This window comes from Ostrinia furnacalis, unplaced genomic scaffold (assembly GCF_004193835.3).
Source record: "Ostrinia furnacalis isolate ACB-3 unplaced genomic scaffold, ASM419383v2 OfSCF5861, whole genome shotgun sequence".
NCBI lineage: Eukaryota > Metazoa > Arthropoda > Insecta > Lepidoptera > Crambidae > Ostrinia > Ostrinia furnacalis.
Genome location: NW_021136100.1, coordinates 916,220 through 932,794, shown reverse-complemented (window position 1 = coordinate 932,794; position 16,575 = coordinate 916,220). Strand labels below are relative to the sequence as shown.

Below are 16,575 nucleotides of genomic sequence, written 5' to 3'. Positions count from 1 at the left end.
CGGCATCGCCGCGTCACTTCCGCCTGTCCGCCGGTTTATGAACGTTTGAACTCCTCTATTTCGGGCAAAGGCGCCAAGGAAGTGCCGGAATGGCTAGGATGATTTCGCTAACGACACTTCCCGGACCACGAATACCGGCTGTGTAGTTCGCTAGGATCAGATATTTTCGTGGCGCATTGTTGGTAACCGAATACCTACCTACCTACTTATGAAACTTAAGTTTCCCACGATTATTATTTCAAAAGTAGGTACGTTATTGAGGTTTGATGTGTTTTCAGACATTTTTCAGTTTATTGCGATACAGAAAACGTTTCAATAACTTTTCGGAAAACGCCATAAGTCTTCGAAATTGTTTTACACAATTAGTTACCATGATGGTAGAGTTGAATTGATGTGAGCATGTGATTGATGTATTGTGTCAACCGTGTATCTTATTAGAGATCAATCAATGCAGCCACATAAAACCCAGCAGTTAAGTTGTCTTAATAAATCTCTTTTCTTTTGTGAGAAAGACATTCACGATATCGTCATTCCTAAACTACAATGCTGGCTAAACTATTAACAAATTGTTGTAAATTGATCAAACATTTCGGCACGATCATTTAGCCACACCGCCCCACCTTTAACCAAAGCGCATTCCATCGAACAAAGTAAAAAAAAATGTCAATACGTAAACCCGAGCGACTGTTTTAGAAAGTATCGCGTTAGTAAAGAATTCGTTATGAAATAGTATGAAAAGGTATTGTTTGTGGCGGCGGCGGTGAAAAAAAAAATGAAAAAGCAAACAGTTGCGCATTCCAGTGCCTAGTGCACGTGGTACATTCCAATGGGGTCATGCACCACGCGGCGCGTGCGCGGCTGCGCCTGCGTAAAAACAAGTGCAGCGTTCCACCGGGTCCGCACTCCTCATTCGCCCGGATCCTCCTCGCAACGCTCACGTGTCAAACGCTTCGGCGTGTCAAGGGTGAATTCGTTAACGAGATGTCACATTTATCAAGATGTTAATCATTTCAAAACATCGTTACGCCTCTGAAGCGATTTTTAATACATTATCCAATTGATTTTTTGTCAGTGCTTATTTTTGTAACTGAATTCGCGCATTGTTTGTAATTGATATCCTTAAGCATTTACTTAATAATCACTATCAACATATTTTGTGTATTCAAATAAACGCAGTACTTAATTGACATAATCGTGAACTAAAACAGAAACCACGTGTAAGGTAACATAATGCACAAACACAATAATCAACGTTTGCAGTTTTGAATAAACCTACTTGACCCCGGATTTCAATCTTGTCAATAAAAATTGGGCAGCTAGTCAAATAGTTTGATGTCTTGGGTTGAATGGAATAAGCTTTATAATTTTACAAAAAAAGGGTAAGCTGTTATTTTGAAAAACCAGTTACTGAAAGAATATGTTTCTGGTAACGAACGAAACGAAATATTCATTAATAACAATCTTTTTCAGTTTTCTTCAGTTAAATAATAGGTGATTATCGTATTGTGACGTATCTTGAGGGAATCGCTTTGCATTGATGTAAACGCTTTCTACAAGTTTAGCGGAAAACACCGGGGAAAACTTATCAAGAAATGCAAAACTTGTATTTACATTATTTATGTCAAGATTTGTAAATTAATGCCGTTGGTAGAGTCGGTAGCACATTACTAAATCCAAAATAGCACTTATTTGCAATGACATAAGATGCAGATTGCAGAATGATAGCCTGCTATGCTGTCACCTGTATTAATACATACAGTTTTCGTTTAGAATCAATCCTTTAGCGTCATAACATAATAAAGTCAATTTCACCGGATAAAGTTTCAGTTTATCTGCCATATAGGTAACTATTTTGACTAACTTCGTACACCAAGACATGTGAAACCAAAAGTTGCAGTTCGTGAGAGGTAAGCTTTATGGGATTTTACCAGCAAGTGGCGACTGAAATAGAGGATGAAAAATAAGTCCTTAATGCACGTTTTCACCATCAATCCCTAATTTTTAAGTGACCACTACGGTAATACCAGGAATTTTGTTTTCATATGGGTCACTTAAAAATGAGGGATTGATGGCGAAAACGGGCATAAGACTCCTGAAAACAAGCACACAGGCCTTGACACAGGCGAAGCTAGCGAGGTCCGCCGGAGGGCCGCAGGCTCCGCAGGAATGCGGCCGGCGTCCGGCCCCACTGACCTCCCCGCCCCGCCGCCCGCGCGCCACATTTTACAACGACCAACGGCATTTTCCGAGAGGAAAACTCTTTCTAGTGCCATTCCCAGGTACTGCCGCTTGGTGTTTTCGAGATTGAGCGCGTGGATAGAATGGGTCTTATTCAAATGATTCGATTTTGGACTTGCTGTTTGCGAAGTCACCGGTGTGATAGAGGAGTTGATCGTATAATTGATAGTTTCGTAAATAAATCGAGAAGTCTTAATTGTATCAAAATAAAAGGAGTAATTATAGCACAAACCAATGAACTGATGTTAGGTTTACAGATGTGGAATAAGAAAAGCATAATGAAATAACGAATTTTCTCTAGAGGCGCTTTCTATCGGACAAAGGGAGGAAACTATTAAGATATTTTTTTTGATTGGACACAAATGGAACTCAAGTCGGATTGTGTTACAAACCTTAATTTCACGGCATACCAATGTTTTCAAATAAACATGCGAGCATCAAACAAAAATAAAACTGCAATATTTTTCATCCCAAAGTCACCTCTAACTTAAATTTAAATTCCTCGACTATATTGTATACGTGTTACGGCGTGAATTCTCGGAGGAGGCGTAGCATAAAATCGACAAAACGGGTCCGAAATCCGTGGAAGGAGCCAACGCCGACACATTCTCGAGGCTCGAATCGTAAATTACCGCGGCGCGAGCGGCGCCGGCGCCGGGAGGAGCGCTTGTTACGTTATTTGAACAAATTCCCGGCGGTGTTAATCTGCATAATAACAGCGGCGGTACAAAGCGGTTGCCGACTCCCATTATGCGCGGGCGCCACCCGCCGCCCGCCGCGCCCCGCGAGCCTTCCCGACTCGCGCTAACTCCGCTGCCTTATCGCTTGCCATCGTTACGAACGTCTACCTCCGATGCAGTTTTCCTCATGCAGTAACAGTGAAATGCCTCCGAGTATTAAGACCGCAACAGTACTTTTATTAGGTGAAATAAAGAATAAATAATAATAGAATTACACGCGCGGGACACAGAAACATCAATCAGTTTCGGGTTGAATGTAAGTCGAGTTCTTCGCGTCTGTTTTTTTTTACTTTACGGTCTACTTTAGAAGACCTAAACTAAATCTAATCATACAAAAAAGCTTCGATTGGAAGCTGTTAGAAGCTGCAACTTTTGTGTGTCAGATTGCAAGTCAGGTAGAAAGTAAGTACATTCGCATAGAACTATGAGAGAGCTTTAGTGGCTATATTTATTTTGCGTCAGATTATTCAAGATTGGTGTTTGTCGATTGTATTATAGATTAAATCGGTTTGCGGAGTGGACCCCTAATGTGTGACTGACTACCCGTGAAAATATAGAGCGGCGCTATACAGAATAAAGTTTAAAGAACTGTTAAATGAATATAACACATTCAGTCTAGATACTCGTAAATATCGTAAAACACTCAACAAACGCACCAGAGTGCATATTTAACAATAGCTTATTGACCAATTACAATGCTCATCGTCACGTTGTCGGCGAAAGACAATTAATGGGTTGAGAACGACAAAATACGTATCGGCGCTGACCGCAAGTTCGAGTGTAATTAACAAAACGTTAGCTCGTTACAGAGAGGTGCAATTATTCGTATAATAAGGCAGGGGGCGATCTGCATAACAGGCGGGAACAAAGGAATCGTCGAGTGTTATCTTGTTAGCGTTACCGACCATTACCTGGGGCGGCCGCATCGCGCCCTGAGCGGTCGGCATTCCGATACCCCGGTCGCGAATCTTTTAATTTCATACGGCTATTTATATACCCGGTCCTGACGAGACAACACAAAATCACAAATATTCGGGAGATTGAAGCTTGGGATTGATTAATGAACAGTGCTCGGAATGTAAGGGTCTTTTTGCACATGTAGAGCAGGTAAAAGCATAGCATTCATAATTCATAACATTATTTAAGGGATCTCAGAGAAGAGACTCTCGGCAATTTACAAAACATATCTACGAATTATGGGCAATAAAAGCAGAAATTGCCAAAAAGTACTTGGATATGATGATTAACTTATTTTCAATCTAATCCATACCTATGCTCTACATTACAGATCGAAGCTCAAAACTCTATCTTCTATCTCAAACATAAATTGAGGCTTTTGATTGGTTACATTTCAATATTTAGACAAAATATTAAAGAACAAAATCAATGACTGTGATTGAAACGAGTAGGTAAACCGAATATCCAAGCTAAATAGTATCTAGAGGTTACCTAACTAGAGAGGTAATCATGAATAGACTGACAAACAGATAATCCTGCCAAACTATGTATAATATCCTAAAATTGCACCTACCTACGTAACTATTTACTATAATCTCTCCGTGAAAAAGTTTTGATCTGGAAAAGGGAAATGCCTCACATTCATACGGGTTGCCTGTGTATCATACCAAGACTGGAAAAGAAGATGATAGAGCTATATAAAGAGGAAGAACTTATTTAGGTGATCTCACGGTCTTCTGTCAAATAATAGTCTCACATTATGGACTAGGGTGAGACCTATTATATTGACCAGAGTTATTTTTTTTAAAAAGGTTTGGTATTTGACTAAGGTTTCTCTTCTCAGACCTAAGGATTGATGTCACTACTGAAACAAGTTAGTGGTTGTATCGAAGTTCTTTAGTCTAATTGAATTGGATGACTATTAACTTTTTGGTCCATCGAAACGTCAAATTACTGACTTAAATTCAAAATATGTATCATAATGTACCACCAAAATGATCTCAAACACTAAAGTACATTTTTTATCAAAGAATTCTACACATCGGCCACAAAAGCATAATAACCAAGTCTAATTAAACACGCAATATTCTAGCTATCGTCACTCGAAGGTAACAATGAATGAAAATTCAAATCGGTGGGTAATTAGGCGCCATTATCATTTTACGAGTCTAGCTTGAGTGCATCAGGAAGCTATCAATCAAGGAGGCTAAACTAGTGTTTAAGCATATTTAACTGCTCCCTATGCCTGCCCACACTTATTAAATTATTCATTACTGTTATTCGTAATACGAATAATATGTTTTTTATTGTATGATATAGCTATTTCTTAATTTTAGTAAATCGTTAAATGCCAATGGTCTGTAAATATTATAATTAGAACGAACACAATTAAATAATGACCGTGCCAATGACTTTTGAATGTGAGCACACAAATATAAGAGTTAACGTAACCCAATAAGAAATTGCCAATCATTACTAAGGTACTCAGATGCTGTATGTACTTGTTAACAAGTACATTAGTGACAGGTGGCAATGTTTAACGGTTATGAATATGTTCGGGAGGCACCCACGCGTCGGTATAGACGACGCGACAAATCGTCAAGGTTGACTTCAATGATACGTCGCGCCGGCAGATTTTTCAGTGAAATAGTTTCACCGGGCGGCGGCGGCGGCGGCGGCGGCGGTGACGGCTACGTCTGCGCCGCCGGGTCGATGCCCCGCGGCCGCCACGCGATTTGGCTCGACTCGGCGCAACTACAAATGAACCGACGTTGCCAATACACTCATTTCGCTACTCCTCGCTCCTCTCTCGGACACCTTCACCGGCGGGCCCCTCGGCCGTCTCGACTTACTCGCTTTGTGCACACAGAAAAAGTTTAAAGTCGCCGATGAATGGCGAAAAAACTTGCAACATCTCTAATTTGCCATAGAACGACCGGCGCTATTCAAACGTTTCATAATGAAATAGGCAGAATTAACTCTTGTTGCCAGAAACGAGATCACCATGCCAACGAGGTAAGTAGGCGTGTGACGGCTTATGCCAAACATTCGATGAGACGAGACGTGACAATTCTCTACGGCGTTTTATCTTTAACAAAAAGTAGACGGGATATTTATACTGAAACCTAAAAATATAACAGAACAACGATGAGCAATCTTCCATGTAAAAATAATAGGACAAGTATTTGGATCCAGTTCGATAGCACTTTACACGAGTGCACTCCAATTCCAAATTAAATCTGTATTAATTATTTTATGTCTGACACTTACATAAATTCTTCGAATAAGCGATTGCACGAGCGCAAGATGATAGAATTAAGTGTCGTAATAGAGTGTCGTTTGTTTAAATAGCCCTTTGTTTGGTACAAATCGTAAGTGGAGCATTACGTTCAATATCAATAAATTAAAATGCAGATGGCGCAAACAGTGTGTTATTAATTAATAGGTCGGAGACAGAGGGCCCGGGTCCCGGCCTAGCTTGCGTCCCGCTCCCGCAAGTTATCAATGAAATTCCTGCGCCAGCGCCGCACCAACGGTGCCTCACGTTCCTTCACTGACGTAACAAAATGGCGGACACATAAGTACGTGCTTGCCCTATCTAAGTATTCATAGAACTACGCGTTTTTGGCCCATGGAAATATACTAACGCAATTCCCAGGAAAAACCTAAGTTATATCATGACTACGAAATGAACTCTAAAGCAACAGTATCAGTTACACAATAGTGTTGTGTGAATCGCTAAACGTTATTAGCCCAATCTATTAAGAATTTGAGCTGAGGAATTGCTGCCTAAATGTTATAAGCATAAAAATTTTTATGGCGTAATACTAAATCAATACATTCGGAGTAGTTTCCTGATACGACTTGATGGTATTTTCATGTGGCTATAGACCTCTATTAGTTGTCCACAGTTTTATGACTCCACCTACTAGCTCCCTCTATCGATATATCTTCGGAACCATCTTATCATGAATAGTAAAATACACTAATCCATGACAAACGGTGGTTTGTAAAGTTAATCGGTTTATACAGAGGGCAGCACTGGTGAATGCTTAGAGCGCTGCTGGCTATCGCAACAACTTTGATAAAACTCGGTAGAGTCAAAACTTTTGTTATTCTTGGATAGATGGCGCAGTGTTTATAAGTCATCAGAAAAGGGAAATCAAGAAAAATTTATTCACCACAAGTGGCAACTAAATAAACATGCGTTTATAATGATTTTGCTTATGCTTGTTGGTTTAATATGATAAATTCTAGTCAACTGCTTTCTCTACAGGTGACCGAGGACATATGGCAGCGGATTTATCGGGAACTAAAATCAGTATGCAATCCGTGAATGAAAGATATTTTATCTTATCGATCTGTACAATAAGATCTCAGCAATCTTATATCATTGTTTAAAAATGTTTTCTTTTTATAAAATTATTTCAATTTTGCTTATACGTTTCATAAAATTGCACGTGTTAATCTATTATGCTCTCACTCATTACAACGACCTAAGTCTCTAAATTCCACCATTAAATTAATGAACTAATTCAAATATGGCAGTGGTATATTGAATAGACCTTCTAAAGGTTTTAGAGGAATTTTAAAGTTATCCGACTTCATGCAATAAATATACACCGTGTTACTTTGCATTCTTGCCATATTCACAGAGATAAAAGTAGGGAACAATACCTATTATTTAAGATAAACAAGAGACTCCCATAAAGAAAGTACACTAAGTTTTTAGTAAATTTGGTTTTTCAGTACAAATTGGAATAAACCAATTTTGTCTCGCACGTTTTACAGGTGCAAGTGGAATGAACCTAGTGGGCGTGGCCTAGTTCTTAATTTTATGGCTCTGGGTACCAGCCTTTTTATCCAGTCATAATAATTATTTTAAAATACTCTTCAGTTGATTTCAGATTTTCCTTTCTACTTTACGGGCTTAGGACCGTCAAAAATACGTAATAATTATTAGGGTTTTAATTAATTTATAACATTGTACCAAATTTTTACAAATTAATAAATTAAGTATGAAATGAAATCACCTTATTCACAATTAATTATTTATTTATAAGTTCCTACTTACAAAGTTTACGTACTGCGAAGCAAATTTTCAAAGTGTCCTCCGTTCTGATGAAGGCACAGTCTAGCACGGCGAAGCGTAGGTTTTTCGCTTTAGTTTTCTCAACACTTAAAGGTTTTGTCTCACAGTTTCACTAAAACAATCCTTTCATGTAACGCGTTTACACTGTTTATCTCTTCTGCGCATACCAGTCGTTTCAAGTCACTCCAAAAATCCATTGGTGTCAGGTCCGAGGATCGTGGTGGCCAAGCTACTGGACCCCTCGTCCAATCCACTGTTCACCAAACGTATTATTCGCGCACTTGACGTCCTTATTGTGGGGGAGCACCATCCTGCTGGTAGTAGAGCATTTGGTGTAACGCTAAGGGTACGTCATCAAGCATTTCGTCTAAGACGTCTTGCAGACACTCCAAGCACCATTTTGATTAAATTATTCGTTGTTTGAATACACTTCAGTCATTTTTGTATTATTTATAATGTGATTTGTGATTGATGGATTTCTCAGTTTTTTACAAGTGTCAAAAAGACATTTTAAAGACAATAGATTGCAATAGATATTTAAAAATACAATAAAAAGTTAAAAAGTCTCCATCGCCATCGCCAACAAGTGATGTGCATGCGTTACGATAATTAGTGGTGTGTTTAACAAATTGTCGATAAAATAAAATACTCAAGATTAAAAAAAAATTTTTTCGGGCATTATTTTTTTACTGATTTGTGTTCAGTATCAGTAATATAGTAACCTCTGTAAATATGGCAAGAATGCAAAGTAACACCCTGTATGTAGGAGAATAGGACACTACAGTCGCAATGGCCTCAGTTGAGGTATTATCTAGCACAAAATCAATAAAGCAGTGCCCGCTCCTTTATGTAAACGTCCTAAAAAGCATTTCTGCTTTAATAAACACAGAAAACTAGTACTAAGTACATAAGAGATAAGGTCTACAACATACCTGGCACTGTTGAAGTTAGCGGCATCGTTTTTGGAGGCGGCACCGAAGGAGACGCCCACAGCAAGCCCCTCGGGTATATTGTGGACTGTGATGGCCACAACGAGCAGCATGATCCGCTTCCACTGGGACTGCCGCGCTTCAAGCGCTTTGGCTATGCTGTCCCGATGGTCACCTTCGCCGTTCTCTTTCTGGAAAGTTAGAAGGAAATGTTACATGAAATGCTCCTGATTCCCTGTCTATTGTCCCTTACCACCGTTGTGGTGTATCTGGAAAAAAAGTTGCGATATCCACCTGCCAACGCTGGTCACAGAAGGAGTAAGTTGCTTTAGGGTGTATATCAAATCAAAAAAAATTACCCTCACTGATCGTTTTTTGTGGTTACTACAAAAGCACCATGTTTTTCAGTTTCCTATACAATCTTAAATGAAGGTCGGTCTTTATTTTGAATTGTGTCGGTGATTTTAACAGTTCTACAGGTGTTAGGTAAATGGGTATATGAGCCGACACTAGCCCATGTTCCCATATGCATATAAATGGTATGGTGAAGTCAGAAAATTAATATCATCATTCTAATTATTTTAATTTTCATACAAATCTGATTTTATAAATTTTATTTTGTATGAAAAGAAAAAATAAATAACTAAATGATGATATCAAATTTTTGACTTCATCATACCATTTATATGCATATGTTAACATGGGCTAGTGTCGGCTCATATTCGCTGGGTGCGAAGTACTAGGTGGGGGTAACATAATCTATCGCAGCGCTCATGGTGGTCAAAAGTAGAAATAATGTAAGCTCTGTCATCAGATGTATCTGTCAATGGCAAAGCGATTCTACATAATGCATTTTAATATCATTAATTAATAGCATGAAAAGGGTCCTACTGGGAACTTAAATAAAAGAGTGGACTGTATTTCGATAGGGCTGGTTTAATAGGCGTTTACAATTTGGAAATAACTAGACTATACAACGTGGTAGTACAAAAATGAGTCACAGTAGTTGTTGTGCACAGATGTGTGCCTTATGATGAGAGCGTGAAGTATTGAACTCTGCCCTTGTTTTGTTCTTAATTCTTCTACATCTCGGACTTGTCCAGCCAATACCAACAACTTCCCTTTAAATACGGTTTGTGGTTGGAATTTGATATTATAACACTCACAAACCAGGTCTTCAAAACAATACTCATTTCGATCTGAATACGATATTTAATTTATTACTAGCGATACAGGAACATTTAAATATATTTACTGTTATACAACGTGTCCCAAAATTCAAGGATAAGCCGACGCCACAGGATGGACATAGTCTTGACTACTTTAGGAAAAATAAAGAAAAAAATCTATCTCAATTATTTTTTAACTTGCACAATAAATTATGAAATTCGACGAAAATTGACACCCCTTATGATATTTTACATTACCACGACCACAAATTTTCAAATATTCCTGTTTTTCTGTTTGTATCGGCAACTTAAGTAGTGCTGCTGTCCATCCCAACTCTTAAAACCCCCAGATTCCTTGCAGTGTTTACACAAAAGTTAATCAAAATATGTTATTTCCTTAAAATTTTCAACGATTATTACTTTCACTAAACTTTGACTCATCGTTTTGTAAAAAAAAAGTATGAACACTACTACGGCAAGTTTTTTATAAAGTTGACGCAACTATCCAAGATTCCAAAATGGTATAATACTCTAAGAAACCTAGTCGCAAAAAAGATATGCGTACCATTTTTACAAGCACTTCGCTAGTTAGTTAGTATGGGATAAATCTTGCAACTGAATTTAAAACCAGTTCTCCTTAACCAATTGAGCTGAAATTTGGTATACTTGTGTTCGTACGATGACAATGTAATATTATGGTACCATTGAGCTGGATGGAGTCTGGAGGTGGCCATAGGAACTCTTAACGAAAAGGCGGAATTGCATCTAGTTTGGGTTTTAAAAACAAGCTTTTTTATTACAACTTTATTTTAAACTTTTTAGTTGTTTCTCAATCTCATGGCCCAAGTGCTCGGGAAGACAAATCCAACGAACCCAAACTCGATAAGCTTCCGCTGTTTCGTTTAGGAGTTCCTATGGCCAGCTCCTGCCACCTCTTGACTTCATCATCAGGACCCTGGACATCATCTAGCACTAAAGTGCTCGAAAAGACAAATCCAACGAACCCAAACTAGATGCAATTCCGCCGTTTCGTTTAGAAGTTCCTATGGCCACCTCCAGTCTCCATTCAGCTCAATGGTACCATAATATTGCATTTTCATCGTACTTACATAAGTATACCAAATTTCAGCTCAATCGGTTGAGGAGAACTGGTTTTAAATTCAGTTGCAAGATTTATCCCATACAACTAACAAGCGAAGTGCTTGTAAAAATGGTACGCATATCTTTTTTGCGACTAGGTATCTTAGAGTATTATACCATTTTGGAATCTTGGATAGTTGCGTCAACTTTATAAAAAACTTGCCGCAGTAGTGTTTATACTTTTTTTTTACAATACGATGAGTCAAAGTGGAGTGAAAGTAAAAATCGTTGAAAATTTTAAGGAAATAAGATATTTTGATTAACTTTTGTGTAAAAGCTGCAAGGATTCTGGGGGTTTTAAGAGTTGGGGTGGACAGCAGCACTACTTTAGTTGCCGATACAAACAAAAAAACAGAAATATTTGAAAAATGGTGGTCGTGGTAATGTAAAATATCATAAGGGGTGTCAATTTTCGAAGGATTTCGTAATTTATTGTGTAACTTAAAAAATAATTGAGATAGATTTTTTCCTTATTTTTCCTAAAGTAGTCATGACTATGTCCATCCTGCGGCGCCGGCTTATCCTTGAATTTTGGGACACGTTGTATAATGAAACCGTTAAAGTAGATTTTTCTTTTTGTTTTACTGTAAAACTACAACTATAAATAAAGTAAACAAACCCTTACACAATCAAAATTAAACACACTTTTTGGACTTACCTCATTTGATTTGAATGACCAAAATGATTTCAAAACCTTTTTTCCACCCAAATCGTGGTATCACAACAATCTATTAGTCGAAAATATTTGTTATTTTTCATTTCGATATTTTTTCACAAATATACGACTTAAATGTCAATGTGACAGAGCCCACAAAGTTGTGGACGCTAGTTGGCGCTGTAATCGTGCACAGAGCCAATACCCATTTACCTAACACCCTGTATACATAAGATCGCACATGATTTCGGTCCAGACTCATAAAAAATTGTGGTTTCTCCACATTACAGTTTCCGTTGAGGAAAGTCCAGCACAACTCAATGCCATTCGTCAAAAGGCTATTTGGCAACGGAATTTTCCAATAACAACAAAGAGTCTTACCAACTTGCTTTTGGATGATATGAAATAATAAAATTCGTAATAAATTCACCCATTCTACCACCACAACAACATTTAAATGTGCTGCACGTATAGTAAATACCGACCATAATAATTGCGACCCGCTGAATCTTTGCTCACTGGCGCAATTGCAAAATTTTCCTGCGATTGATGCAATCAGATGAGTCTGCATCACTAAAGAAAGAAAGAAAAGTACTCTACTCTTTTTCATCAATTTAGTTCATTTGTTTTCATCATCACCTGAGTAACATGACACTACACTATACTTCGGCCTGCACTCCCCACGCTGGCCAGTCGGGTTAGAGAGGCCTGATGTTCGTATATTTTCTTTTATGACATCGACGGGAAGAGTGGCAGTAGTTGCTACTACGGTGCATTTGTTTTGTTCTACTTACTCCAGTAAGTGCGGGCGGCGCAGGACCGATCGTTATGGAAATCCTTGGAGGAGGTCTTTGTCCAACAGTGGCGTCATTTGGCTAAAACGATTGCTTACCAGAGAATGCTGCGAATGGTGATGGCCGCGCCGCCTCTGCGCTGTGTGCTGATTGCTGATGCAGTCAGCAAAGTCTGCAGGAGGCGGCTGTGCGTCCAACGTCACCACGCTTGTTGACGGCCGCCTGTTGAGCGCCGTCATCATTTCTAAGTCCTCTATCTTCTCTTTTGAATCTTTAGTTTTCGTCATGCCTGTAAAAAATGAAGATATTTTGCTTACTCATATTATGTTAGACCCTTTTAGTCTTAGCTACCGGTCGTTGTGGAAATCCTTGGCGGAGACCTTTGTCCAGCAGTGGACGTCATTTGGCTGAAACGAACGAACTCTTAACTACGCAATTCTACTATACCAGACTATTGTAATCTCTAAGCGATTATCGCAATACAAATTCATAGAGGTTAGTACACAGGCACGCCTCGCCATTTTGTTCATTGGTCACCGACACGGTCGGGTATCGAAGATTTGCGTAAGCCTTGTGTACGAAGGACATTAGTTGATAAGTAAAAAAGCCTGCAATGATTTTAAATATTTTTCGAATTTGTTTAATTGATAAGATTCGGAATGTTTGTATCAATACAATCTCTATTATCTGACCGTGACATGACTGCTATCTTTGAAGTAAAATAGAGTCGTTTTGCGGATTTGGTTTGCAATTTATTTGAAGATTTAAATGTAAATATTAGAGACTTTGATGTTCAGTCTTTTAGAGAATTCTTGGAGGATGTGTGTGACGTACCTACACAGACAGAAAAGAGTTGAAAAAACAAAGTTATGAAAATTTTTCAGAGATTAGGCGTACGACTTCCTCGGATTTTGATCGTATTAGAGGTTCAAAGAAACTATACCCACTTGATAATACTCTTCTGTATGAACATCTACTTACCTATTCATAAACCTGACTTTTCGATTAAAATAAAAGAATACAAAGCTTAAGGAAAATGTGTAGGACACGTACTAGTTAGCCATTACCAAAATAAATGTTTAAACATTTGTTTTCTAAACCAGTTTTACTTGGGGTATATAGTGAACGACCTGGCTTCTCATACCTACAGGTAAGTATGTATAGTCTTTGCCTACAGATTTTGACAATCTTGCAAATTAAAAATATCGTTTTACACTCTTCGTAAAATCGTATCATAAAAACCGTTCCTTACTTAAGTCATTGAAATGCAGACAGAAACCTGCACTAATATTATAAAGTTGAAGAGTTTGTTTGTTTGAACGCGCTCACGCGGAAAAATTATAAAACTATTTTAACGCGCCTAGGTACCTCTGGCTACCTACACGAAGCTGCGGGTACAGCTAGTGTAATTAATAAGATGATTAGATAGACCATACATTGCCTTTCATAGCAAATCAGTAAATATTTTAGCTAAATCAGAGATGTCTTCAATCAATGATAAAATATGTTACCCATCTAAAGACATAATGATCTTAAATAATTAATGCACGAGTAACTACGTAAGTTATTAATTGTGGACTTTTCTCAGAACCTACAATCGATTCAGATCCAAGTTCTCATTGAATTATTTTAAACAATGAGGTTTTCTTTATCAAATATTGACGATCGAATCGCGCAAAGTTGACTTCATATTTATTCTATGATGTTCTATAACGAGAATACGTATAGGTACCTATATCTTATCCTATTTATACTTGAATTTTTTTATTTGTTTGTTGATTTAGTGATGATAATGTAACATGACCGACGACTTTCAAAATGTTTGTGCACTATGTGTAATTGTGTATTGATATCAAAACCTGTATTTTTATACATAACAAGGCAGATATTTGACTGCAATCGCACCTGGTGTTAAGTGAGATGCAGTAGTATTGACCATTTAAGAAAATATTTGGGAGTTACTATGTGCTCTAAAATTCACATTTGAAAAACTACATAAATGCATTATCATTTCAAAACTGCAATTAAAGCAAACAGACTCATATTACATGTTGAAACTTCTATTGCATGACATTATACATTTATGTCACTGCTATCTTGAAATAAATAAATAAATATCTACATGCTTTACATATTAGATTGATGCAGTCATAAAGCAATGCTATTCACTGTAAATACTGATAACACTCTATGTGAACTCCAGACTACATGCTGGTAGCCAAGTCTTTATAGATAAGATATATCTTAACAGAGACCACACTCTATTCAGAGTTAAAATCCTCAAGTTGATCTCTAGCAAGATAAAATTAACAATATTAGTATAAAGTTTAAAGAATCCTACACTAGTTTAAATAAACAGTAGTTGATGTATTTCCTTGTTATTACGTCTCATACAGAGTAACTTAAACTTGAAACACATCAGCGTCAATGTTAGAACTGTATGAAAGCAAGCCTTTGATACCAAGTCATAAAAGTAATAAAAATTACTGCTGATTACAATACATATACTACACACACACGACCCAACAAAAAACGTGATAACATACTCTTTTAATATTTACTAATAAAAATTGTATTTTGAATTATTTGTCCTCATTAAAATTTCCATGTTTATCAACTGTTATTTTTCTTATAATTATTCTTGCTTGAGGATCAATATGGGTGTGTTTCTAATTTGTAATCACAATTTCACACCAATTATTTAGCCCCATATTATACCTACAGAGCTTAAAGGTACTCTTGACAACTATATTTGCAGATAAATGTAATATTAGTTACTTAAAAATGTATGAATATGGTAATATCTATCACATAAAATATTCTGAACTTTGGGAATAAATTAACATAAAACATCACACAAAAGTTTGAGCCTTTTAGTATTCATACTTTGTTACACAATAAGCACTGTTGGCCATTCAATGACTATGTGTACTATAGATATGTGACCTTCAATTTATAAGAAATCATTATTGAAAATATCAAATTTGAAAGAAGGTAATGTAACAATATTGTAATTGTAACCATGCAGAAATAGTTTAGGATAATGAGTTAGATAGTACAGAATAACTTTAAAATAATGTTTGAAGATGTTAATAATAAAATTTTCACATCAACAACTGAAGTTGCTTCCATAGCCACATATTATTGTATCACTGGAATTTGAAGTACCAATATGATGATTTTGTTAATATTTGTTTAAAATTATCAATATATACATGCAAGGGCACTACATTGTAGCTGTTTCAATAAGGCATTCACTGGTGATTTTATAGATTTAATATGAACAACAAAGTTATATTGGTTTTATCTTTTTTGTAGGACCTTGCAATCAAAACAAGGTGAATATACTAGCTGCCAATAACAGCCGATGATAGCAAATATATAATCCTAGCAAATTCAAAGATTAATAACAAACAACAAAATGTATCACCTGTATAAATAGATTTTTCAAAAGTGGAATATCATTTAAAATAATTGAATGTTTCATTTAATACTTTCATTATGGTACAGATTACATTTAAAAAGTAAGTATTGAATAGTAACATTTATTGTTCCATTGCACGAATTTATTCTACCATGTTCCATAAAATTAAAATATTTATGATTTAAGTTAGACCGAGCTCAGTTATAAGTACTTACTGATAATAATTTTGTTGACATACATGCAATAGGGTTCAATTATTTGTATTATCTGGAGCCCAAGTAAAGGTCAAAATCAATCAAATAAATGAACAAGTCATCATTCGTAATGATCATAAAGGACCTACATATTGATGGTATGTGTTACTAGACAAGTTTATTTGGATGAAGGATAGTAGCCATCTGTCTATCAGCACAAACAGTAACTATTCCAGACACAT

At 36.9% G+C, this 16,575-nt stretch overlaps 1 protein-coding gene across 1 annotated transcript in view; it reads right to left on the bottom strand.

Moving 5' to 3' along the window:
• Zip48C (Zinc/iron regulated transporter-related protein 48C) overlaps positions 1-16,575 on the bottom strand; it is a 54,395-nt gene that overhangs the window by 37,095 nt on the left and 725 nt on the right. Inside the window, exons 3-4 of the mRNA XM_028316720.1 lie at positions 12,814-13,004; positions 8,961-9,148 (exon numbers count right to left, since the gene is read on the bottom strand). Of these exons, the coding sequence (XP_028172521.1) occupies positions 8,961-9,148; positions 12,814-13,004 (379 nt within the window). The remainder of the gene's footprint in view (positions 1-8,960; positions 9,149-12,813; positions 13,005-16,575) is intronic.